We start from the raw sequence: 24,893 nt of genomic DNA on the forward strand, positions 1-24,893 counted from the left end.
TTGAAACACAAAACAATGAATTGTGCCTCATTTTGGTGATATTGTCCATTCATTTAGAAGTGAAATATATTTAGTTTAATAAAGTATGTCCTTATAATCTTCATAGACAGTACTTAGACTGGCTTCATTAGAATCACCAAAATAAGAGCGCCGGGCTTTAAAGACAGTTTGACATAGTGGCTGAACACTGGAATTATAATTTCCAGGTCCATTGATGATGATGTCATGAGGCCCAGGAACACTTTTTCCCACGGTGCTCAGACTTATATTGTGAAAGAGTCTTCTGTAAATCAGCAGATATCATTTTTTTAACGCAACAAACCCACAAAATGACTCGTCAGCCACAAGATGAAATCATTTAATTCCCATTCAGGTTACTAAAGTTTGTTCATAGTAGTTCTTGGCTGTAGGAGCCACTGAGCAGCTTTTATAGTCTTCCATCAGTCTATTTATTCTTTTCCTTTTCCACAGAGAGGTCAAAGGTCAGGGACAGACGGCTTTAGTGCCTCATTCAGCATTTTAGAGTCATAGGAACGGATGTTTATCATCACAGGAGACAGAAACTAGCAAGAGACCAACGTGCTGCCAACCACTTCCTCCGATTTCTGATTTTATTTTATGTAGTTGGGTTTTTTTTTCCAACTTCTCTTTATTGGGTTTTTTCTTTCGTTCACATACAAAAATAAAGAAGATACATGTTAATTTATGCTTCAAATCAACACGAAAGAACAGAATGATAGTAGAAAAATAAAAGCAATTAAAAAAAACAACAACAAACAAACAAAAACCTAGATGGAGTCAAATCAAATACCAAATCAATATTAATGAGGTTTACAAAGTGTCATGTCAAGTGTTCTAAAAATTTTCATGGGATTATAATTGGTATAATAGTCCATAAATGGTTGCCATATTGTGTAAAAGGTATTTATCTTACCTCTCAGGGTGAATTTTTTAATTTTTTTATTAGTTTATGTATTTTTATATTAAAATGTGTTTGACGCCTCTCTGACGCTGTGAAACTTGCTCAGTGTACAAATAAATGTGAAGCGTTTCAGTTCAAATAGAAGCCAAATGAAAGGTTGTTATTTAAACGATGCAGCATAGTGATTATGTTTTTATCTGAAAATGGTTTAAAAACGTTATGTCATATATGTTAGTTCTGTAGGGCTGCAACCAACACATATTTTCATTATTGATTCATCCTCAATAAATCGTTGAGTCTACAAACCTTACAAGAATGTAAAAAAAGTTGTTTTTTTTAAAAAAGCAAAATTATTTTTTTTTTAATTTAGTGTGTTTTGCAATTTATATGTAAATAAAAGACTTATTTCAAAGCTGAAGAAATAAATGTAAACATTATGTGAGAGACGTTAGAAGCCAAAAATAGCTCATAAAGTTACCTCCACAAAATAATAATCATACTTCTACAAGAAAACAGACAAAGCTTTGCATAATTCATTAAACTTACAAGCCGTAATTGATCAAATGAATTGATTTTTTTTAAAAATAACATTGAAGTTCATGTTTAACAAGCTTATGTTTGAAATGCATTACAATGAAAGCCATAAACTATTGAAAATTTAGCAACTTAAAGTTGTTTTTAAATGTTTTTGAATTACCCATCAGTCTTTAAATTGTTTGTTGTTCTTAATTGAAAATATTGTTTACAGTAGACCAAGAAAAGTAGCAATTTTATTTATTACTGTAAATTCATTTGAGAACCTGGAATAATAAAATATTTACCATTCTTGCTTGAAAAATGACCAAAATTAGTAGTTAATTATCATAAAAAAATACTGAGGATTCATTTTCTGTCATTAACTATATATTAATGGATGAATATGTTCAACTCTGTGTCAGTTTTAACTCATTTTGTGATTTAAACTCTTGACCTTGATTTTTTTGTGTTTCAGTCCCGAGCTCTGAACGGCGTCTGTGAGAAGACGGTTGCGGCGACCTCTGACCCCTCGAAGAGCGAGATGTCGTGTCTGGAGGAGGTCCTCATCACCAACATCAAGCCTGGAGAAGGACTGGTGAGCTCAGAGGACCAGATAAAACAGACAGATAAACTCCGAGCGTATCAGCAGGACGTCTCTGTCAGCTCCGTAAAAAGAAAAGCCACAGTTTAAACCGACTTCCCCTCAGAAACACTAGCAGGTAGTTTAGAGCTGCACCATCAACCACAACCAGCACCCAGTTAGAAACAGAACCAGATGGAGCTCCGTCAGGAAAAACCACAGATGCAGCGAGGAATCATAGAGAAACCACGTCAAGTTATTTATACTGAAGATTCATATATACATTCTCAAACACTTCTTTAAATCTTTCAGGGTATTTACATCAAATCCACCTACGACGGGCTTCACGTCATCACAGGCACCACTGAAAATGTGAGTTTGCTGCTTTATCACAGAGGGTTTTTTAAACTTTTTAATGTGTTTTATGCTGAAAAAACAAATTTAATGGAGTGTTTTATATTTCTTCAGTTTACCTACAAACAAGCATATAACTATAATAATAATATGTGTGATTCTGCCTTTCAGTCTCCTGCAGATAAAACTCAGAGGATTCATGCTGGAGATGAAGTCGTTCAAGTCAACAAACAGACAGTGGTGAGTCAAAAGTCCACTCTAGTGTGAGCTTAGCTGAACATAAAGACTCTAAACCAGGGGTCTCAAACTCAAATTACCTGGGGGCCGCTGGAGGCAGTATCAAAATGACCAAAAAAAGACACAAAATTACTAAAAAAAGACACAAAATGACAAAAAAAAAGACAAAATTACTAAAAAAGGACACAAAATGACTGAAAAAACACTAAATTACTTAAAAAATTCACAAAATGACAAAAAAAGACACAGAATTACCGAAAAAGACATAAAATTATTTTTATAAAAGACACGAAATGATTAAAAAAAGACACAAAATGACAAAAAAAGACACAAAATTACAAAAAAAGACACAAAATTACTAAAAAAGACACAAAATTACCAAAAACAGACACAGAATTACCAAAGAAGACACAAAATTATTTTAAAAAGACAAAATTATTTTAAAAAAGACACAAAATTACCCAAAAAAAGTAATTAAAGGGACCTTCCACACACAACATGGTAAAGTACCATTTATATAAAACTCACATTAAACTTTCATATCAAGGTGGGGGCCACAAAATATCGTCACGAGGGCCACAATTGGCCCGCGGGCCGCCAGTTTGAGACCCATGCTGTTAAGAAATGGAAACAGCCAGCATGGCTCTGCTGAGTGGTTAGAAAAGCAACAAACTGTGGTTTTACAGTGGGAGAAAGAGATGTAATATGTAATTTGTCTGCATTAAAATGTCTAAAAACAACAAAACCTATGTTATATTTAGTTGAATTATGTACTTATATAATCTTAAGTGTTTCAAACAAACGACAAACCATAGAAATCTGTTATTTTCTTTATGGTAGCAGTCTGCTTCATTTAGTTTCTTGTCAGTGGCTTCATAGATAAAGGATAGATAGATAGATAGATAGATAGATAGATAGATAGATAGATAGATAGATAGATAGATAGATAGATAGATAGATAGATAGATTATTACACACAATATAGACAATGAGACAATAACAATACAATTAAATAAAAAGAACAACCTAGGCATATTTAAGCAATAAAATGCAATAAAAAATGTCTAAAGAAGGAGTATTGATCATATATCCAGTGTTGTGTTTGTATCCAAAATATTTTTTATGATACACTTTTTAGATCTTGGTTGTTTGTAACTGTATATTATGAAGGATTTTAATCATCTTGATCTTAAGTTATCAGAGAAACAAGCAGAGAAAACGTCACAGCCTCCAGGACGTCCTCTTCTTGCAAAACTGGCTCAAAGAAACACAGATTATAACCATGAAACAGCTTTATTCAGTGTTTTACTGGTTTAAATCAGAGGGTCAGTGTGTGTTGGAGAGGAGGAGGAAACCTCTGTGGATAAATCAGCTGACAGTAAAAACCTCCTGAACAATGAACAGTGAAGGAATCCAAACCAAGAGAGTCCCACCATCCCACATCACCAAACTATCCTTTAAAACTGTCTCTCTTCTGTCAGACAACAGCTACATTTAGTAAAGAAATGTGAAATAGCTGAAGAGTTGTGGTGTGTGATTGGTGCAGGTGGGCTGGCAGCTGAAGCACCTGGTGGAGAAGCTGAGGGCGGAGTCTGGCAGCGTGGCCCTGGTGGTGAAGAAGAGGCCGTCTGGGACGTCTGGAGGCTTCGCTCCCGCTCCGCTGAAGAACCTGCGCTGGAGGCCGCCGCTCGTACAGGTCAGCTGCTGGAGAGTCTCTGAGCAAAACACACCAAGGTTATAATAGTTTTGGTTTTTTCATTAGTTTTAGTTTTAACCCTGTAAAGCCTGAACCATGAAATAATTGCCAGAAAATTCAATTTTTTTTTTAAAACCGAGTGCTTATTAACTTGCTGACGAATTTTAAAAAATAAATAAATTGCATATATGAATTCTAATTTGTATCATATTTGATACATCAGGTCTTTTTGTGCAATTTGTTGCTCACAGTTTGTTTTTCTTGAACTAACAAAAACATCAAACAACAACATTTTTAACTTTTCCCTTTTCCTCAAACATGCAAAATACATATTTTTTCCATATAACACAACATCATACATCTGCTGATATGAAGTTTTTTAATGCAGCAATAACTGATCCACTCGCGGAACCTGCATATCATTTTTGCTACATCTGATATTTTTGTGCAATTTGTTGCTCAGTTTGTTTATCTTCAACACATGTATACATCAGGTTTTTGATGATGTAGAGGTCTCAAAAATGACTGTATCTAATATGATACACTTGGCTTTATAGGGTTAATTTCCTTGTGAATTTTTGTTTTCAAATCCAGTTAGTTTTAATTAGTTTTTAGAGTGAGTTTGCTAGTTTTAGTTTAGTTTTTATTTTTTGAAAGTGCTTAGTTTTAGTTTAGTTTTTATTAGTTTTAGTGTTAGTTTTAGTATTTTTGTAATGGGTATGTGCCTTCATTTCCTTTTGTTTATCCATCTCAGCCCCAATAAGGTTATTAACTCTTACAGTTCTGGGTGTTTTGTATTTTGGTTGAAGAGTAGACAGCCCAGTATCAGTAAATATATTTACCATGTGTTCTTGCATGTTGAAATAGAAACAAGTTGACAAAGACGAAAACTAAGGACATTTTCACTATAATTTTAGTTAGTTTTAGTTAGTTTTGTATCCACACAATACAGTTTCAGTTAGTTATCGTTTTTTAAAAAACTCTTGTTTTTCTTTTTATTTCAGTTAACGAAAATGTTTTTTCAATTTTAGTTTTCGTTATTTTGTTAGTTTTCATTAACTATAATAACCTTGAAACACAGGAATCAAACCAGCTGCAGAGCACTCTTTTATATATTTATATCCTTTATTTAACCAGGTAAAAGTCTCATTGAGATTTAAAAAATCTCTTTTCCAAGAGAGAGCTGGCCAAGAAAGCAGCATCAAAAGAGACAAGTTACAACATTTAAACACAGTTATCATAAACAATTAAATACAAATGCAGCATCACAACAACACTGAAGTGCATAGTCGGGTCACTTTAGACCATGTTGTGCATCAAAGGGTTAAAGGAGCTAAAAGTTCCACATGTTGATTAATAAGTGAATCAATCACTTAGTTTTCTGTATGGAAGTGAAGCCGAGTGTTTCAGAGAGGCTCCTGGGTAAATAAAGAGGTGCGTTCTCCTTCTGTCATCGCAGCGTTTAGTTTGTGTTTGTGATCAACCAGTAAACAGAGCAGCCACCCAGTCTGCTGCTGCTCTGAGGTGTGTGGGAACAATGGATCCCTTCTTCCCTTTTCCTGAAAAAGAGAAAGGAGAGGAAACAGTCCCAGCATCAGACTTCATCTTTAGAAGGTGACTCACTGGTTACTCCACAATGTGACGGTCCTGGACTCAGTAAACGGCCTTGGGGGGGTTTTGTGTTGAGAGACGTGCAGGATGTGTGTGTTTAGGGAAGATAGCAGTCTTAACGGCCCGACAGCCGGGTCACTCTCTCCGCTCCGCTCCGCTAGCAAAACATCTCAAGTCTGTTTTTACCTCTCCACCACTCCTACTGTCAGGGTCAAAGGTCATCTTCAATCAAGACTCACATCTCCTCTACTTGTTCTCAGCCCCGTCGGGAAATATAATGTAGAAAAGATTATAAAGTGCTTTATAATAGAGGTCATTTTAACTGTAGATTCATTAAAAATATACATTTTTAGACATTTTTTCATCTTTCAAATGTCAAAAAAGGTTATTATTGTTTGTAATTATTGTTGCCAAATTTGTTGTTAACTTAATTAATTATTACATAAACTTACATTTTTTTATTCAATTTCAGCAGTATTTACATTTTTATATATATTATTATTATTATTATTAATAATAATAATAATAATAATAACCTAATAAAAAATGAAAATGTAAAGGGAAGGTTCCAAAAAAACATTTTTTCTTTCTTTTTCTTTTCTTTTTATGTTTTAATTTTTTTATTTATTCCTTTTAAATTTATATTTCATATTATTTCATTTTTTTATTATCTTTTTATTATTTAAATTTAATTTATTTTGCATTATTTATTTATTTTTTATAATGAGGTCCTTGGTCAGGGATTGTTCTATTCTGTTAAAATGAAAAAATAAATAACAAGTCTGAGATTAATCAATTAACAGTAAAAAACAACAACAATTTTACAATCAATTAATCGTTTTAAATAGTTTAATTTGTCATATTTGTTTTTTTATTTCAAAAGAAATTCCCTAGAAACAGCTGTTCACTGTAGTTTCATCAAACAAACATTTGGTAATAATGCATTCGTTGGGGACTATTTTCAGCTGCGGATTAATTCACATTTAGTCCTCTCACGAGTGTTTGTGGCAGCATGAAGGTGTGTGAGACTGGTTCAAAATAAACTAGAGTGTGTGTGTGTGTGTGTGTGTGTGTGTGTGTGTGTGTGTGTGTGTGTGTGTGTGTGTGGATCTTTAATCAGCAGAAGTCGACGTTTCTCCTTTCAGACGTGTTTCGGCGACTTAGACGAAGCAGAAAAGGAGCTGAGTAAAGTTCCTGTGTTTATAAAAGTACAGAAACTTTGGAGACGAGGAAGGAAACAGAAACGCTTCGTCGGCTGTTTCTCCTCTCCAGCTGGAACGTCTTACTGTTGTTTTATGATAAACACCATTAAAGGAGTCATTACCTCCTCCTTACCACCGTGTGACAGAAACACACTTTAAAGCTCCACAGAAACACATCATACAAGAAGTTACAGCAGGGAAATGTGTCAAAACAAATACTGTTGTTTCCATAATTAACGTGCTATGTAATATTTGTGTTGTCCAGACCTCTCAGGGAGCTCCGGCTGTCTACAGATCTCGACAGAGTGAACCCTCGGAGGCTCCTGGGAAGAGAGGGAAGACCACCATCTTGGACCTGTACGTCCCTCCTCCGCCTGCAGCTCCTTACGTACCACTGTGAGTCCCAGCAGGTCCTCATATAAAGCTTACAGCAGCAGTTATAGAGCAGAACATATAGTTTCTTTCTGAGTTTGAACGCCTCTCCTCCTGCTCTGGTTCCCTCTGCAGGGACGGGAACATGGACTTGTCTCCAGGAGTCAAAATGAGGCCCAAGTCTCCCAACTCGTGTCTGGACACGGACGTGAGGCGACGCTTCACTGAGGACTCCAGGACGCCTGAACACAACCAGCCACTTCCTGTGTGTCTGAGGCAGCGCTCGTCTACACGCTGTCAGTACACACACACTTCTATACTTATGAGGACCCTCATTAATGTACAATATTCTCAAGTCCCTGACCCGAAATTTAGCCTAAAACTTTAACCCCTAATCCAAGTCTTAACTGGGGCGGGTGTGGCTCAGTTGGTAGAGCGTTCGTCCAGCAACCGGAAGGTTGTTATTTATCTTTAATATTGTTATTATTTATCTTTAATATTATTATTATTTATCTTCTTTAATATTATCTTTATTATTAATTATTTAAATGTAATTTTTTTAAATACATTTTCAGCATTATCTACATTTTTATTAGAATTTTTAAAATAATGATGATAATAACCTAATTAATTTTTTTTTAATTATTTCTACTTTTCAACTTTTATTTTTTTTAAATGTTCATATTTTTGATTTTTTAATGTATTCCTTTTTAATTTAGATTTCATATTTTATTTTTTATTAATTCAATTTATTTTGTATTATTTATTTATTTTATATAATGAGGTCCACAGTCAGGGAATATTCTATTCTGTTAAAAAAGGAAAAAATAAATAACAAGTCTGAGATTAATCAATTTTCAATACAAACAACAACAATTTGAGAATCAATCATTTTAAATTGTTGAATTTTTTCATATATGCACTTTTATTCAAAAATAAATTCCCTAGAAACAGCTGTTCACTGTTCACAACTTCAACAGTTGGTAATAATGCATTTGTTGGGGACTATTTTCAGCGGCGGATTAATCCACATTTAGTGTTCTCGTTTAGCTGTAGAAGGAAATCTCACAAACAGAAGATGAAACTGTATTTATTCATGCATATTCTAACTGTTGTTGTGTTGTTGTTGTGTGTTGTTTAGGTAAACCTCGGCCCGTGTCCATGCCGGTGGAGGCGTTGTCAGGCGAGCCGTCCTTCAGACCCGGAGCTCAGGGAAGGAAAGGTGAGCTCCACCTGCTCCACCTGCTGCCGCCTCTAATCTGAAACATTATCAGTATTGGCCGCCTGTCTGCCTCATTAACAGCCTGAAGCATAAAACCGCAGCGTGCTTTGAATTTTTACCTGGTGGATTATTAACCAGAGAGCCGCGGCTGCACTTCACCTTCAGGAACTAAAGTGTGCATGTGAATGTGTGTGTGTGGCAGTTTGTCCAAGATAGCGAGCCGCTAATGGAAGTCAGAGCCGTCAAACAGAGACACATTAAGAGCTGGACGGGTTTCCACTGGCGCTTGAATAGAGACCAACAATAGAACTCACTCAGCTGTGGCATGTTTCGTGTTGAGTCATTTACACGTGATTTTATCTTTAAGACTTTTCCCTTCAAGTATTTTTAGTGTCTTGTATTTTTATCCTTTTTGTTTCAGTAATTTCTTCTGAAGTCACATGATCTTTAAACACGAACTGATCAATTTTTAGTAGATTAATTTAAAAAATATTTTTTCGTCTTTCAAACGTGAAAAAAAGGTTATTGTTGTTGCCAAATTTGTTGTTAAAACAGTTGAATTAAGATAAATCAGAGATTATTTTTTATTAAATTAATTTTCAGCATATTTACATTTTTATATTTTTAAAAAATAATAATAACAATAAAAATAACCTAATAAAACATAAAAATGAGGTTCCAAAAAATGTTAGTGTGTTATTATTTGTTTATTCCTTTTTAATTTATATTTCATATTTTTTTATTATTTAAATGTAATTTATTTTGAATTATTTATGTATGTTTTATAATGAGGTCCTTGGTGAGGGATTGTTCTATTCTGTTAAAAAAAAAAGGGAAAACTAAATAAATTTGTTATTAAAACAATTGTATTAAGATTAGTCTGAGATTATTTATATTTTTTATTATATTTTTTAAAAATAATATATGTATACATGTATATGTATTTACATTTTTATTTATTCCTTTTTGATTTATATCTCTTTTTTTCTCTCATAGTATTTCAGTAATTTCTTCTAAAGTCACATGATCTTAAGACACAAACTGATTAATTTTAAGTTTTGGTAAAATGAAGAAAATCCTCAACAAATAAATGCTTTTAAATTTCAGGTGAAAAGGAGGTTCAGAGGTTTATCTAAAAGTTCTCTAAGGAACTCATTTGTTTTTGTGGTTTCTTAGTTAAAAAACTTTGTAAAGGAGTTCCTCAGGGAAGCGTTTCAGATCCTCTGAAGTTTACAATCTGAGGAGCTCCTTAACTTTCCTCAGAGATGTTTTTTTTTTCTTTTGTAAAGAGTGTTTCTGGTTCATGTTAGGTGCCTTTATACAATGAACAATGAACAAGTTTGTAGCCTGAACCAAGGGGGTCAATAAAATTATCTCTCTTACAAGAGAACCACTAATTAAACGTATAACCTGGTTGCTCCCGTGTGCTCCAACAGGTCAGAACATCCTGCACAGATACCTGAGCAACGAGGGGATCAGCAGCATCACGGAGGAGGAGCCCTGCTACCCTCTGCCCTACCGAGGTCACCCGTCTGTCCGCGGCGTCGACCACATCAGAGGCAGCCAGTGCTTCATCAACGCCAACCTGCACAACACCGCCACCATCCCTTACCAGGAAGCAGCGTCCAAGAAGCCCGCCTCCCCTTCCTCCTCCTCCTCCTCCGCCGTTTCTCCTCCGCTGGCCGTCACCAAACAGTCGACGTCGCTGCTGGGAGGCTGGCTGGCTCGCCTCCGGCTGCTCAGCCACTGACCCGCTCCCAACGGGACGTTCATAGGATCAGGATGTCTACAGGAAAAATATTTTATATATCTGCAAGTTTAAGACCTTCAGCAAGTCATTTTAACAAGGAAATACAGCAGTAAATGGAAAACCGACTTCTGGAATAAACCAAAGACGCCAGAGAAAAGGAGAAAAACAGCAACGGTTGCTTGTTTTTCTACACTCACAGTTTTCTCAAATCTCTTTTTCAGGATTTTTCATGTAACGTTTCACCACAAACTTCACTATAGAGACTTTATGTTGCCGCTTGTCAGTTCAATGTTCCATTTAAATTATTTATCACTGAAAATTGGAAATTTTAATTCAATTTAAGCTCTGATCATCTTGTGTGTTTAATCAGAATTTCTACTTTTGAGGAATTACTTTAGAAATCTTTTTTTTTTTCTGACTTCCAGTGGTTTAAGATAGCACCATCTATCTGTTACAGGTGCAACACCCAAACACATTAGCATTTTTCTGCTTTCAATAGCAAAATTATTTTCAAAATTCCAATTTTTTACAGTGATCTGATGACCTAAAACTACTTTTTTTTGCTAGCATCACGTCTCTATGGTAACAATAAAAATAGCTGATAAGAGTTTAATTTAAGAGCTGACATCTAGTCATTTTCCATGGTTTTCTTGATAATGATTTTGGTTTTTATCAATAAAAACCATGTTAAATGTCTAGATATCAGCTCTTAAATTAAACTCTTATCAGCTATTTTTGTTGTTATCATTATATTTGTCCAAGCAAATGTACCTTTAGTTGTACCAGGCATTAAAATGAACAAGATATTGAAGAAAACAATGGTTTCCATGACTGTATTTATGTTCCCCCTCAAGATGAATACTACTGACTTAATGACTGCTGTATCGAAGTTTTTAAAAAAAATGGAAGATTAAACTGACGAGCATCAGATGGATCCTCCAGTTTGGGACGTGACGGATGGATGCAAACATTTTCAGTTTAAATCTGGCTCTGGACTTTTTCATAACTCACCAGATTTTGAGAAGACATGTGAAGCAACCACCACATCTGAAAAAAACTCTCTTCAAGCCTTAAAGACACTTAAGAATTGAATTTAGCTGCTGAAACCTCGACATCTAGAAAATGTGGACTTTTATTTTCAATTCAGCTGATAAAAATATAGTTATTATGTATTTCACTGTGGCTTCAAAGAAGTATTAAAATACCTGCAACGGTTTTTAATGTATATGAAAAACTGTTAGCAAACTATCATATCAATGTTGCTTTTTGAATGCTGAAAACAACCTTTCATCAACAAAGTTTGGACCTGCTGAGCTTCCGTACAGGAACTCAAACTCAAGGATAAATATGTGGTAAACACCAGGTTATGGCCTGGACACAGAAAATAGTTAAACTTTTTAGTTTTGGGCCTTTTAACCCCCTAAAATACCTCATAATTTCTGTTTATGGCAGTCTGAATCTGCTGAAGATGAAGCTGGTTTTTGTTTTCAACAGTTTTTGGTTTGTTTTTATCGCTTAAATACGACAAGAATCAATAAGCAGAATGAGAATCAGTAAAGTCTAAACTTTTTGACATTCATCTAGCAAGCTCTGACTCAAAAAGAGCAAATAATCTGTAAATAAACTGTATTCCCAGTTTATTAATGGTGATGCATTCGTTAACATCAGAGCTGCTGCATCGAGTCTTTTCCTCTCAGGAGCCGCTAGTGCCTCTCTTATCCTCGTCTGTAAATATGTTTGATAGATTGTTTTTATTTTATCACTGCAAAGATGTGCTTTTCAGTTATCAAGGAGGTGAAAAAGTTAAAATACATGAGCTCAACATTGTTACTAAACATTTCTGAAGCTTCACAAGAGCCTTGTTACAACAATGTAAACTTGTTTTTAGGAGAAATAATAAAAAATATAGTAACAAAAATACTTAAACAGTAAAATAAACTGTAAAAATAACAATAAAATGTTAATCAACACAAAGTTTATCAACAGGGCTTTTTACCACAGAAAGCATTCTTGAAGTTATTGTAAATAACAAACTAGATAATGTTAACCTGGAATAACTCTTTATAAAATCTGTTAAATTGTTTTAAAATGTTTTGGATTTAAAGAACTCAAACTGAAGAAAACATAAAACCCTCAGTTAGAGGTAGTAAGAGAAAAAGTTCCTTTTTTGTTTGTTTTTATTTTGGTTTTAGAGTGACATTTAAGTGTTAATTCCAAAACATCATGTTGTCCTTTCGAGATTTTACTTTAAATTTATCATTTTAAATCTAAATCCTACTCTTGAGTTGATTCTGAAAACTGCTGCTGCCGTTATTCGCAGATACTTTGATGCATTTCTGCTGGAAGCTGCTTTGAATTTCAGGTAAAAACTAACTGATATTAAGTATTTCAGGTGTGGCTTACTGCTCCAAAACAAACTTCAGAGGTTCATCTAAAAGGTTTCTGAGGAACTCCTTTGTTTTTGTGGTTTCTTCATGGAAAAACGTTGTGAAGGAGTTCCTCAGGGAAGCGTTTCGGATCCTCTGATGTTTACAATCTGAGGAGCTCCTTAACTTTCCTCAGATATATATTTTTTTCTTTTGTAAAGAGTGTTTCTGGTTCATGTTAGGTGCCTTTATACTAACAAAACATTATGCAACAGCTTTGACAGCTTCTACAAAAGAGTGGAACTGAAACTGTAAATATCACAGAGGCGACCTCACATGTTCTTTGCTGGATAAAAATATGCAAATAAGTGGGGAAAAAAGCATTTCTCTCCAACATTTTAAAAGGTTTCTGGACATAACATTTCTATTTAAAGTGAGACTACAAATTAAATGTTATATAATCTCACTTTAAGGTAAAAATTCATCACTTTGTGTTTATTTTCCAGGATTTCTACATTTTTTATGATCCTGTTTGTGTCACTTTGCCAAACTTCATGTATGTTACGAATCTGTATTGTCCCGTAAAGTATTTTGTAAAAGTCTCTGTCTGAGTCAAACTGGTTTCATTCTTCATGTCAAAACTATAAAAGAAATAAAGTGCAATTTATTTTGAAAGATTTCAGCCTTCCATCAAGTAGTTTTTATATCTGTAAATTAATCTAGCTAATGCTGCAGAAACATGTTTTATTTCACTGTCACACAATCTGATTTACATATTTTTCTGAAAGTTAATTGTTTTTATTTTAAATGACTTATTCTTAAAAGTGTTTTGATTGAAAGTAACCAAATGGTTTCGACCCTCGACCTCTACATCCTCAATTCACATGAGAAAAAAGGAAATAAAATAAGTGTAGGGGGTTTTATTTTTGCAGAAACTATATTTATTTGTCTGTTAGGTTAATCTACAATGAGAAAATTGTGTTGTGTTGCTACTTTGAGTCAGTTAAAGTTGGGTAAAGTGCCACACATGATGCCTTTAAGTAGCTGATGTGGAACTTTTTAAAGTAACCACATGGAGTCTGAAGCTTTTTAAAATAACGAGGCTGTTGGCACCACCTGGTGGACAAAGTCACCTACTGCAAGTAACATAAGAAAAATGTGAACATAAGTTTTGTCAAAGCTGCAACTTTAGCATTTAAATGGATTGATAAGACAAACTGATTTACATTTTTCTGAAATATTTGATTCAAGATGTTAAATTTAGATTCCAGATTGTAGTTTCTGTATTTTTATGTGTATTTAAAAAAAATAAAGTGTGACTATAAACAGTAAAAAAGAAATGTATATTAATAAGAAGTGGATCACCAGGTTAATCACTAATTAAAGTTAAAAAACTTTTACACATAAGGGGCATATTTACCTCCTAATGGGGTTGTTTTCAGTCTGTCTGTTCAGCTGCAGAAAATCTAAAAAGAATTACCTAAAACTAACAGATTTCAAATGAAGTCTGGTGCAAAATGTGGCCACAAGCCAAAACCCAAGTGGTTACTTTTTGCTGTGGCTTCAAATTTGTGATTATAAACTATTCAGACCAATCAAAACAACATGCAACATGCTTTTGGTGAAGATAAATCTTAATTGTCATGTGGTTTTGGTTATAGACCTGGTTCAGAGATGCTGTTTTTAAGCTAATTTTAATGCTTTTCCAACTTTCCTAGAGTCATAAACTGATAAAAAAAAATCCTCAGGAGAGACCCTTTTATGCATTTGTTGTAGTCTGAAGTTAAGTCAAAAAGTGATATAATGCTATCTTGGCTCAACTGTTGAGTGTGTAAGCAAGTAAACTAAGAGTCAGGTGAAGCTATAAGCTGCTTTTGAAGGAAGGCAAACAGTTTCAGACATTCAAACAACAAAGAGGAAGTTTCTGCACAGAGAGTCTCTCTTTGAGTAAGTAAAGAGCGCCGAGGGGGTCATAAGAACATGTGAAACAGGAAGGATGGTGTGGGTATTATATGCATGTATGTGTGAGTGTGATTTTGACTCTGTGGTCTGTTTCTGGGTCGATGGATGACTTCTCACACGCTGTTTCCGCCTCTGCCGAGTGTCAGTCTGCTGCAGAGACATCAAGCTACTGGACGTCCAGACTGCAGCTGGTAAGATCTCGTTTTTAATGGTATTTATTCTCTCAGAGCAAATATCTAATGGCACTTTAATATAGGTGATGCAGAGTGGATCATCCTGGAAAGAAAAGCTGAATTCAAATGTTTTTTAGTATCTATATTTTGAGCGAAGCAAATAAAAGTTGATTATTCCCTCCATTTTATTTCCAGAAGTATATTTAAATATACTCAAATAAAGCAAAAACAACCAGAGAGGTGAGAGGAGACGTGTATATATTGTATATATAAAGGTATATATAGGTAAGGTACATTTTTTGGAGCTTTTCATCATAATGCATGACATTCACCCTTGGTGCATTGGGGGATGTAAACAGGAAGTGTAATGTTGCCATGGATTCAATGAGAGCCCCATTATTTGATTATTGTTAGCCTGTATTTGTTTAAATTTTTATTTAAAAAAAAAAAAATGTTCTATTAGAAGTATGCCGAATTAACTATCAGCAGTTCATCTTTGCTGTTTATTTATCATTGTGCTGATAACTATCACTGGATCACTTTGATAATGAATAAAACATAAAAACGTTAATATTCTTAGGCAAGTTCTGCAGTTATAAGGAGCGTCTTTTTTCCTGTGACGTTTACATGTTTTAATTGATTTTTTATTTTTTTATCAGTGATTGGCATCATTTAAAGTATGCCGAATTATCTATTAGTAGTTCCTGTGTGTAAAACGATAATGAATATACAGACAAATATCACTGGATGCTTTGAAAACTTCAAAACAAGAGAGAGGGAAATTCAGGAGTTATAAGGAGCGTCTTTTTTTTGTGTGACGTTTAAGCATTTTTTTTAATGGATTTTTATTAGTGATTAGCATCATTAAAATACGCCGAATTATCTATTAACAGATCCTGTTCGGAATATACATATTAATGTCCAGACATGTGACACTGGATTACTTTTACACTGAAGAAAACGCAAAAATGTCATAATTCTCAGATTAAGCTGAGTTGTGTATGTTTATTATCGATAAACATCATTAAAAGAAAGCCGAATTGCGTATCAACAGTTCCTATGTTTAAAGTACACATGAAAGTCCTGAAAATATGACTAGATTTTTTTTTTACAGAATAAAACTTAAAAACGTTAAGTTTCAATAGGTAGCGTCTTTTTATGTGATTTCTAAGCGGACTTGTGGTTATTTATCAATGACTGGCACCATTTAACATATGCCGAATTCTCTTTTATTAGTTCCAGTTTGCGTATATATCCATGAATGTGCAAACAAATATCACTGGATTACTTTTATTCTGAAATCAAACTAAAAACGCGAAGATTCTCAGGCAAGTTTTGGAGTGATAAGGAGCTACTTTTTCCTGCGATTTCTAAGCGGTTTTATGTATGTTTATTATTTGTATAATCGGATATATTTATATCTGCAGGAAGAGCAGGTCACACTGAAACTAAAAATATGTGTTTCATGTATGTGTGCTTATATTTGACCGAGTTATGACATCGGGAATAAAGAAGTGCGGTTTTGACTCCCTCGGCCTCTCTCGGCCCCTCTCGGTTCCTCTCGGCCTCTCTCGGCCTCTCTCGGCTTCTCTCGGCCCCTCCAGGCTCCTGTGCAGCCATGAGTCGGCGGCGGGTCTCGGTGAGGGACCTGGGGGTCCTGGACTGTGAGGGCTGGCTGCTCCGGAGGAAGGAGGGCCGCAGGTTCCTGAGCAGCAGATGGAAAAGATTCTGGTTCGTCCTGAAGAAACCTTCTCTGTACTGGTACAGCGACAAGATGGTGAGAAAAAACCTCACTAACTTCAACATGTGTCATGGAAAACAACCGCTCACATAACACTAATTTTTGGCCATGTAATATGTTATATATTTAGATATTTTATATTTATGTACTAATTTAGGAGGACTGAGTGCAGGGATCATAATTTTAAAACGTTATTATCTGACGTTTTAATCACTTAATTTTTTTTTTTTTTTTTAAACTTCATTATTTATTTTTTGTCATTTGACTGTTTTTGTCTCAGCCTATAATAATAATAATAATAATAATAATAATAATAATGATAATAATAATAATTATTATGATTATGATTATGATTATAATCATAATCATAATCATAATCATAATACACTTTATTTTCATAATATCTTTCATACAAGAAATGTAGCAGAAAGTGTAGTAATAATAATAATAATAATAAACTTCATTTTTTAGCATCTTTCATACAAGAAGTGCAGCACAAAGTGTAATAATAATAATTATTATTATTATTATATTTTTCAATAAGGAAATTACATTACATAAGTATACATATTTATGACACATATTTGAAAAATATTTATATAAAGTGCCATAATTAATATACAATAGGATGGGAAACAATAGCAAAACAATAAATTACAAAAGAAGATATTAAAAAATATTAAACATTTAAGGTAAAATATAAAAAACAGAATGCATTTATGGTTTATGAAACACTAAAATGTAGATTTAAGCAGATATAAGAATCTTCTTAAATCTTTTTAGTTAACAAATGCTTTAAATGAATGTCTTGAATTTGTTAAAAATCATCTTATAAAGACATATTTTACATTATTTAAACTCTACTTTGCTACTTTATCAGTTCATGCAGCAGCTTCTGCATTCACAAACACTTCTTTATTCTTCTGTTATAGAAAAAACCGATGTTGAGCTCGATTAATATAAAGTTACAAAAAGTAGAAGTAAAGTGTGCGACCACAGAGAGTCTGCAGAGATCACAGAGGAACTAGAGACGCAGCACCACCAACACATTAGCATTTTATCATTAGCATTTTATTATAATTATTTTATTATTTTTCTCAGGCGGAGAAAGCAGAAGGATTCATCAACCTGAGCGGCTTCACCATCGAACGGGCCAAACAGAGCCGCAAGAAACAGTACGCCATCTTTGTTTCTTTCTGTTTGTGTCGCCATGACAACCGCCCCCCGCTGTCTGTGGTCAGCCTGTCTGTCTGCAGCTCTAACTGTTGCTCTTCACACTCTGTTCACACTTCTTCACTTCTTCACTCTGTTAGTGTGAAACTGCAGCAACATATTAACACATACAGCAGTCTTAAAACACTATATTATATATTTTAAAAAGTGTTACAAAAAATAACACTAAAATGTTATTCATTATTTTAATTATTCATTATTTATATTTTGAATATATATTTACTTGTTTCCAGTAGGACACTTCTTTATTTTTATTGTATTTTTATTATTCATTTTTTATTTAAATATTTAAATATTTGTATAGTATTATTATTATTATTATTATTATTATTAATAATAATAATAATAATAATAATGATAATAATAATAATAATAATAATAATAACAATAATGTTAGTGTAAAACTGCAGCAACATATTAACACATACAGCGGTCTTGAAACACTCTAAAACACGCAAAAAGTAAAGTGTGCAGGAAAGAACACGAAAATGTTATTCATTTTTTTATTATCTATATATTGAATATATATATTTATTTGTTTCCAGTAGGGCACTAACACTTCTTTATTTTTATTAATTATTTTTTTAAAAATATTTGTAGATTATTATTATAATTATGATGATGATGATTATTTTATTATTAATATAATAATAATAATAATAATTATTATTATTATTGGTATAATTATGATTATTATTATTAATATATGATAATAAAAATGATATAATGATAATAATAATAATAATAATAATAATAATAATAATATGATATATTATATATATTATATTATATGATTATTATTATTCTTTTTTAAAATCTTTTTTCTTAATGTAAAAATCTGAAGACCATTGAAACATAAAGCCCGTCCTCTCAGACGTCTGACTGAACCACATTAAGTTTCTGTGGCTGCAGATTATATATATAGTTATTGTAAATGATTAATAATAGTTTATATTTATTCTCTGTGTTGTTTCAGTGCTCTGACGGCGAGTCACCCGCTGGTCGTCACTATTTTCATCGCTGCAGAGAGTTTCACTGACATGAACAAGTGAGTGTTTTATATTTTAAAATCTTATTCTCAGTAACTCTATCAGTCTGTCAGACCCTCCGTCCCTCTCACATCCTCTAACCAGCTATTAATATAAATATATATATCATTTTAATAAATGTCCCGCCTCTTGCTTGATCTGATTGGCTGCCTCGGACTAATCTGACCTTTCAGACTGCTGCAACGTGTTTAAAAATTGCTAGAAAGACATGAATCATCACACAAGAGATGACCATAAAAAGTGTTGTACCATAAAATAAAAACGTTGGTTTTTCTGCCGACGTCATTCTGTGTTTCGAGGCTTTAGCCACAAAAAAAAAAATAGTTTCAGTTTGTCCTTAGAGAATATTTCCAGTGATTTACTTTGCTGTCAGACACTGAAACGGTTCATTTATGATCTCTTTAAAGCCAACAGACTCCATTGACAAAAACAGTCATTTTATCTTGCAGAATTCATGAGTTTTATTTATATTTACTAATATTTTCACAACTGTTTTGCTACAAATGTATTTATATTTTTGATCCTGTTTGTTCTTTCTTTGTTCTTCTCTCTAATCTAGTCTAAACTGAGAAGAAATGAATAATTTTAGCTTCCTGTCAGTTCTCATGCTGCTTCTCCAAACTGCAGCAGATCAACATATTCTTCCAGTAATACAACCAAACCTTAAAATATCCAAAGTGACTTTAACGTCATTAAAGCTGCGTGTTTAGATATTTCTGCTCATCAGTGACTTTGTTCCTCTTTTGTCTTATCTCTCTCTCAGTTTTTCTCTACTTCTTGTTTTGAGCTGTGAAGTGAAGATGATGAGTCACTGCTGCTATTATTAAGTTTCCTCTTCTTCTTCTTCTTCTTCTTCTTCTTCTTCTTCTTCTTCTTCTTCTTCTTCTTCTTCTTCTTCTAAGTTTGCTGCCTCAATTGTTCTGTTTTTTTTATATATATTTAATTAGATTTCTACTACTGTTTTTGCTGCATCCTATTTGTTATATATATTTTATTATATATTTTTATTACTATTTTTACAACATATTTATTTATATTATATATATAATCTATCTTATTTATTTTAATCCAGTTTGTTCTATATATTTAATTATATTTGACTACTGTTTTTGCTACATGTTTATTTATATTTTCAGGATCTTGTTTGTTCTATATATTACATTACATAGTTTTTACTACTGTTATTGCTACATATTTGTTAATATTTTTACTACTGTTTTTGCTGCATATTTATTTATATTTTTAATCCTGTTTGTTCTATATATTTAACTATATAGCTTTTAATACTGTTTTTGATGCATGTTTATTTATGTTTTTAATCCTGTTTTTTCTATTTATTTAATTATATTTTTACTACTGTTTTTGCTGCATGTTTATTAATATTTTTGATCCTGTTTTTTTCTATTTATTTAACTATATTTTACTACTGTTAATGCTACATGTTTATGTATATATTTAATTGTTATTATTATTATTATTATTGTTATTATGATGATCAATGTTTCTGCAGGTGGATCAATAAACTGTCAGAAGCAGCCGAGCAAAGTGACGCAATCAACACTGAAGGTCAGACAGAAACACAGAAAATAAAACATGTAGAATAAAGCTTAAAACTATTACTGACATACCTGTCACAAGTGATGCGTTCAAGGAGCATCGGAAAGTTTAAAATCACATGATGAAGCCTGTTTCTACAGTTTATACTTGGATAAATGGTGGCATTTTGGCATTTTTTATGTTTGAGAGGACAGAAAACTCTCCACATAACCACAAATGAATACAGTAATACAACAAAAAACACACTTTTAAAGCCACTAATGTGTTTGAAACATTAATAAACTGAGTATTTCTGTGTGTGTGTGCAGAGTGCTACAGTGAGGACAGCGACCAGGACGGAGACGAGAGTCTGTCCACGACTCAACAGGAAACAGCTGATTCTGAAAATGTGAGTCATAAAGAGACTTTATTTAAATCCTCCTCACAGTCTGTGCTTTTACATGAACAGTTTAATCGAGCTATGTAAATATCGATATTGGCGTCTAATAGGACTTCTGTCCTTGTTCCAACTGAGAAAATCAAATAACTGACGGGAACGTGTCCTCCTCCTCAACACTGGGTGGAGATATGCTTCGTTTCAGCGGGTTAATATGGCGCCCTGTCCAGTTGACCTCAATTTGACACTTTGTGCCGTTGCTACTGACCGGCGACCAGCTAATGTTCGACCGGCTAATGTTCGACCGGCTAATGCAACCGGCTAATGTGCGACCGGCTAATGCAACCGGCTAATGTGCGACCGGCTAATGTGCAACCAGCTAATGTGTGACCGGCTAATGTGCAACCGGCTAATTCGACCGGCTAATGTGCGACCGGCTAATGTGCAACCGGCTAATGCAACCGGCTAATGCGACCGGCTAATGTTCGACCGGCTAATGTGCAACCGGCTAATACGACCGGCTAATGTTCGACCGGCTAATGTTCGACCGGCTAATGTGCAACCGGCTAATGCAACCGGCTAATGTGCGACCGGCTAATGCAACCGGCTAATGTGCGACCGGCTAATGTGCAACCAGCTAATGTGTGACCGGCTAATGTGCAACCGGCTAATTCGACCGGCTAATGTGCGACCGGCTAATGTGCAACCGGCTAATGCAACCGGCTAATGCGACCGGCTAATGTTCGACCGGCTAATGTGCAACCGGCTAATGCGACCGGCTAATGTTCGACCGGCTAATGTGCAACTGGCTAATGTGCAACTGGCTAATGTGCGACCGGCTAATGTGCGACCGGCCAATGCAACCGGCTAGTGTGCGACCGGCTAATGTGCAACCGGCTAATGCAACCGGCTAATGCGACCGGCTAATGTTCGACCTGCTAATGTGCAACTGGCTAATGTGCGACCGGCTAATGTGCGACCGGCTAATGTGCAACCGGCTAATGTGCGACCCGCTATTGTGCAACCGGCTAATGTGCAACCGGCTAATTCGACCGACTAATGTTCGACCGGCTAATGTGCAACCGGCTAATGTGCGACCGGCTAATGCAACCAGGTAATGTTCAACCGGCTAATGCGACCGGCTAATGTGCAACTGGCTAATGTGCAACTGGCTAATGTGCGACCGGCTAATGTGTGACCGGCCAATGCAACCAGCTAGTGTGCGACCGGCTAATGTGCAACCGGCTAATGCAACCGGCTAATGCGACCGGCTAATGTTCGACCTGCTAATGTGCAACTGGCTAATGTGCGACCGGCTAATGTGCGACCGGCTAATGTGCAACCGGCTAATGTGCAACCGGCTAATTCGACCGGCTAATGTTCGACCGGCTAATGTGCAACCGGCTAATGTGCGACCGGCTAATGTGCGACCGGCTAATGCAACCGGCTAATGTTCAACCGGCTAATGCGACCGGCTAATGTGCAACCGCCTAATGCGACCGGCAACTCCGACATCAGTCGGACTAACACGTTTACATGAACTCCAGTTGTCCAGTTAAAGACAGATTAAGACAATAATTCGTTTTTTTCAAGTGTCATGTAAACGTTCTGAGTCTGTTAGTATCTGTCTGTCTGTCTCTCTGTCTGTCTGTCTGTCTTATAGCGAGACGCTGCTCAGCCTGCAGGGGGGAGAAGAAGAAGCACCTCGGAGGTTGGAGGACTGAGTGAAGACAGAGGAAGAAGAAGAAGAGGAGGCTCAGAGGGCGGGGAGCGTCTCTCCTGTCCCGACCTCTCAGGAGGAGCTCCACCAGGCTCTGACCTCCTCTCAGGAGGAGCTCCACCAGGCTCTGACCTCCTCTCAGGAGGAGCTCCACCAGGCTCTGACCTCCTCTCAGCTGGAGGAGTTCCACCAGGCTCTGACCTCCTCTCAGGAGGAGCTCCACCAGGCTCTGACCTCCTCTCAGGAGGATCTCCACCAGGCTCTGACCTCCTCTCAGCTGGAGGAGCTCCACCAGGCTCTGACCTCCTCTCAGGAGGAGCTCCACCAGGCTTTGACCTCCTCTCAGGAGGAGTTCCACCAGGCTCTGACCTCCTCTCAGGAGGAGCTCCACCAGGCTCTGACCTCCTCTCAGGAGGAGCTCCACCAGGCTCTGACCTCCTCTCAGCTGGAGGAGCTCCACCAGGCTCTGACCTCCTCTCACCGTCGGTCCCTCTGCTGCTGGTTGGAGGAGAAACGGAGGAGCAGGTCGTCCACGGTAACACCTCCTCACCTTTTTATTTATTTAATTATGCTTTTACCACTTTAGTTGTTCTATATTAAATTATATTTTTGTTGCTGTTTTTTATATATTTAATTATATTCTTTACTACTGTTTTTTAAACATATTTAATTATAATTTTTTGTTTATTTTTAATTTTATTTATTTATTTTTATATATATGTAATGCATATTTTAGTATGTATTTTTGCTATTGTTTTTCTTCTATATTAATATATTGTATTTAATTTTACGTATTTTCTATATAGATATAATTATATTCTTTACTACTCTTTTAAAATATATTTAATTATGTTTTTTCCAATATTTTTCTGTGTATTTAATGCATGTTTTAGTTTAGTTTTTAATATTTATAAATATATTTTCAATATATTTAATAATATTTCTTCAAATGTTTTTGTTCTATTATTTTTTTACTGCTGTTTAATATAATTAATTTTATTTTACTACTGTTTTTTAAATATATTTTCAATTATATTTTACTACTGTTTTTTCCATTATATTTAATTATATGTTTACCAATGTTTTTTCAATATTCTTCTTCTTTTTACTACTTTTTTTACTATAATTCATTTTATTTTACTACTGTTTTTTTCTATTTATATAACTATATTTTTTACCACTGTTTTGTTCTATATTAAATGATGTTTTTCTTGCTGTTTTTTTATATATTTAATTATATTTAACTACTATTTAGGTATTTTTTTTTCGAATGTTTTCTTTATAGTTAATGCATATTTTAGTTTCATTTTTTTGTACAATTTTTTCTATATATTCAATTATGTTTTACCAGTTTTTTTTATTATATTTAATTATGTTAATTAATGTTTTTGTTCTATATTATTTTTAACTGCTGTTTTTAAATACAATTCATTTGATTTTACTACTGTTTTTTGAAAATATAAAATAATATTTTTTACTACTGTTTTTTCAATATATTTAATTATATTTTTTACCAATGTTTTTGTTCAATACTATTTTTTTACTACTGTTATTAAAATATATAATTATAATTTTAACACAGTTTTTCCTATATATTAGGTACTTTTTTCTACTGTTTTTGCCATATATTAAATATATTCTTACCACAGTTTTTTTTCTATATATTTAATATATATATAATAACAAATATTCCATATTATATTTTCTGCATATTAAATTATAATTTTACTAATCTTCTTTAGCTACATTAATTAGTATTTTAGTACATTTTTTTCTATATATTTAATTATATTTTTCACTTTTTTTCCCAATGTATTAATTCAGATTTTTACTATTGTTTTTTTCTATATATTTAATTATATTTTTCACTTTTTTTCCCCAATGTATTAATTCAGATTTTTACTATTGTTTTTTTTCTATATATTAAATTATATTTTTACCATTGACGCTGCGTTGCATTGTGGGTAATGTAGGCAACAGGTGCATCATTTTTGGTCCTTTCTTTCTTTGTTTTTTTTTACTGTTTTAACTGTAATAGTGACCTCTTTGTCTCTTTGTTGTGCAGAGAAACCTCGTGACGAGCTGGAGAGTCTCTACCAGAACCTGAAGGCGTCCAGCTTGTCTCCCCTCGGAGCGTCTAGTCAGAGAGACTTCAGAGCTTCGTTTGTTCGCCGCTGTCAGAACGACAAGATGAACGAGAAGCTTCACCTGCTGCGGATCCTCAGCAGCACGCTGAAGGTCAGGAACAACAACT

General features: G+C 34.2%; 1 protein-coding gene across 1 annotated transcript in view; it reads left to right on the forward strand.

Moving 5' to 3' along the window:
* The window catches only part of cnksr3 (cnksr family member 3), a 76,339-nt gene that overhangs the window by 49,702 nt on the left and 1,744 nt on the right, over positions 1-24,893 (forward strand). Inside the window, exons 6-20 of the mRNA XM_059355852.1 lie at positions 1,914-2,033; positions 2,331-2,390; positions 2,544-2,612; positions 4,156-4,305; positions 7,384-7,514; positions 7,626-7,786; positions 8,632-8,712; positions 10,149-10,446; positions 16,476-16,740; positions 17,806-17,879; positions 18,914-18,985; positions 20,497-20,552; positions 20,852-20,931; positions 22,583-23,174; positions 24,654-24,877. Coding sequence (XP_059211835.1) covers positions 1,914-2,033; positions 2,331-2,390; positions 2,544-2,612; positions 4,156-4,305; positions 7,384-7,514; positions 7,626-7,786; positions 8,632-8,712; positions 10,149-10,446; positions 16,476-16,740; positions 17,806-17,879; positions 18,914-18,985; positions 20,497-20,552; positions 20,852-20,931; positions 22,583-23,174; positions 24,654-24,877 — 2,433 coding nt within the window. The remainder of the gene's footprint in view (positions 1-1,913; positions 2,034-2,330; positions 2,391-2,543; positions 2,613-4,155; positions 4,306-7,383; positions 7,515-7,625; positions 7,787-8,631; positions 8,713-10,148; positions 10,447-16,475; positions 16,741-17,805; positions 17,880-18,913; positions 18,986-20,496; positions 20,553-20,851; positions 20,932-22,582; positions 23,175-24,653; positions 24,878-24,893) is intronic.

The sequence above is a fragment of the Centropristis striata genome, chromosome 18 (assembly GCF_030273125.1).
Source record: "Centropristis striata isolate RG_2023a ecotype Rhode Island chromosome 18, C.striata_1.0, whole genome shotgun sequence".
Classification (NCBI taxonomy): Eukaryota; Metazoa; Chordata; class Actinopteri; order Perciformes; family Serranidae; genus Centropristis; species Centropristis striata.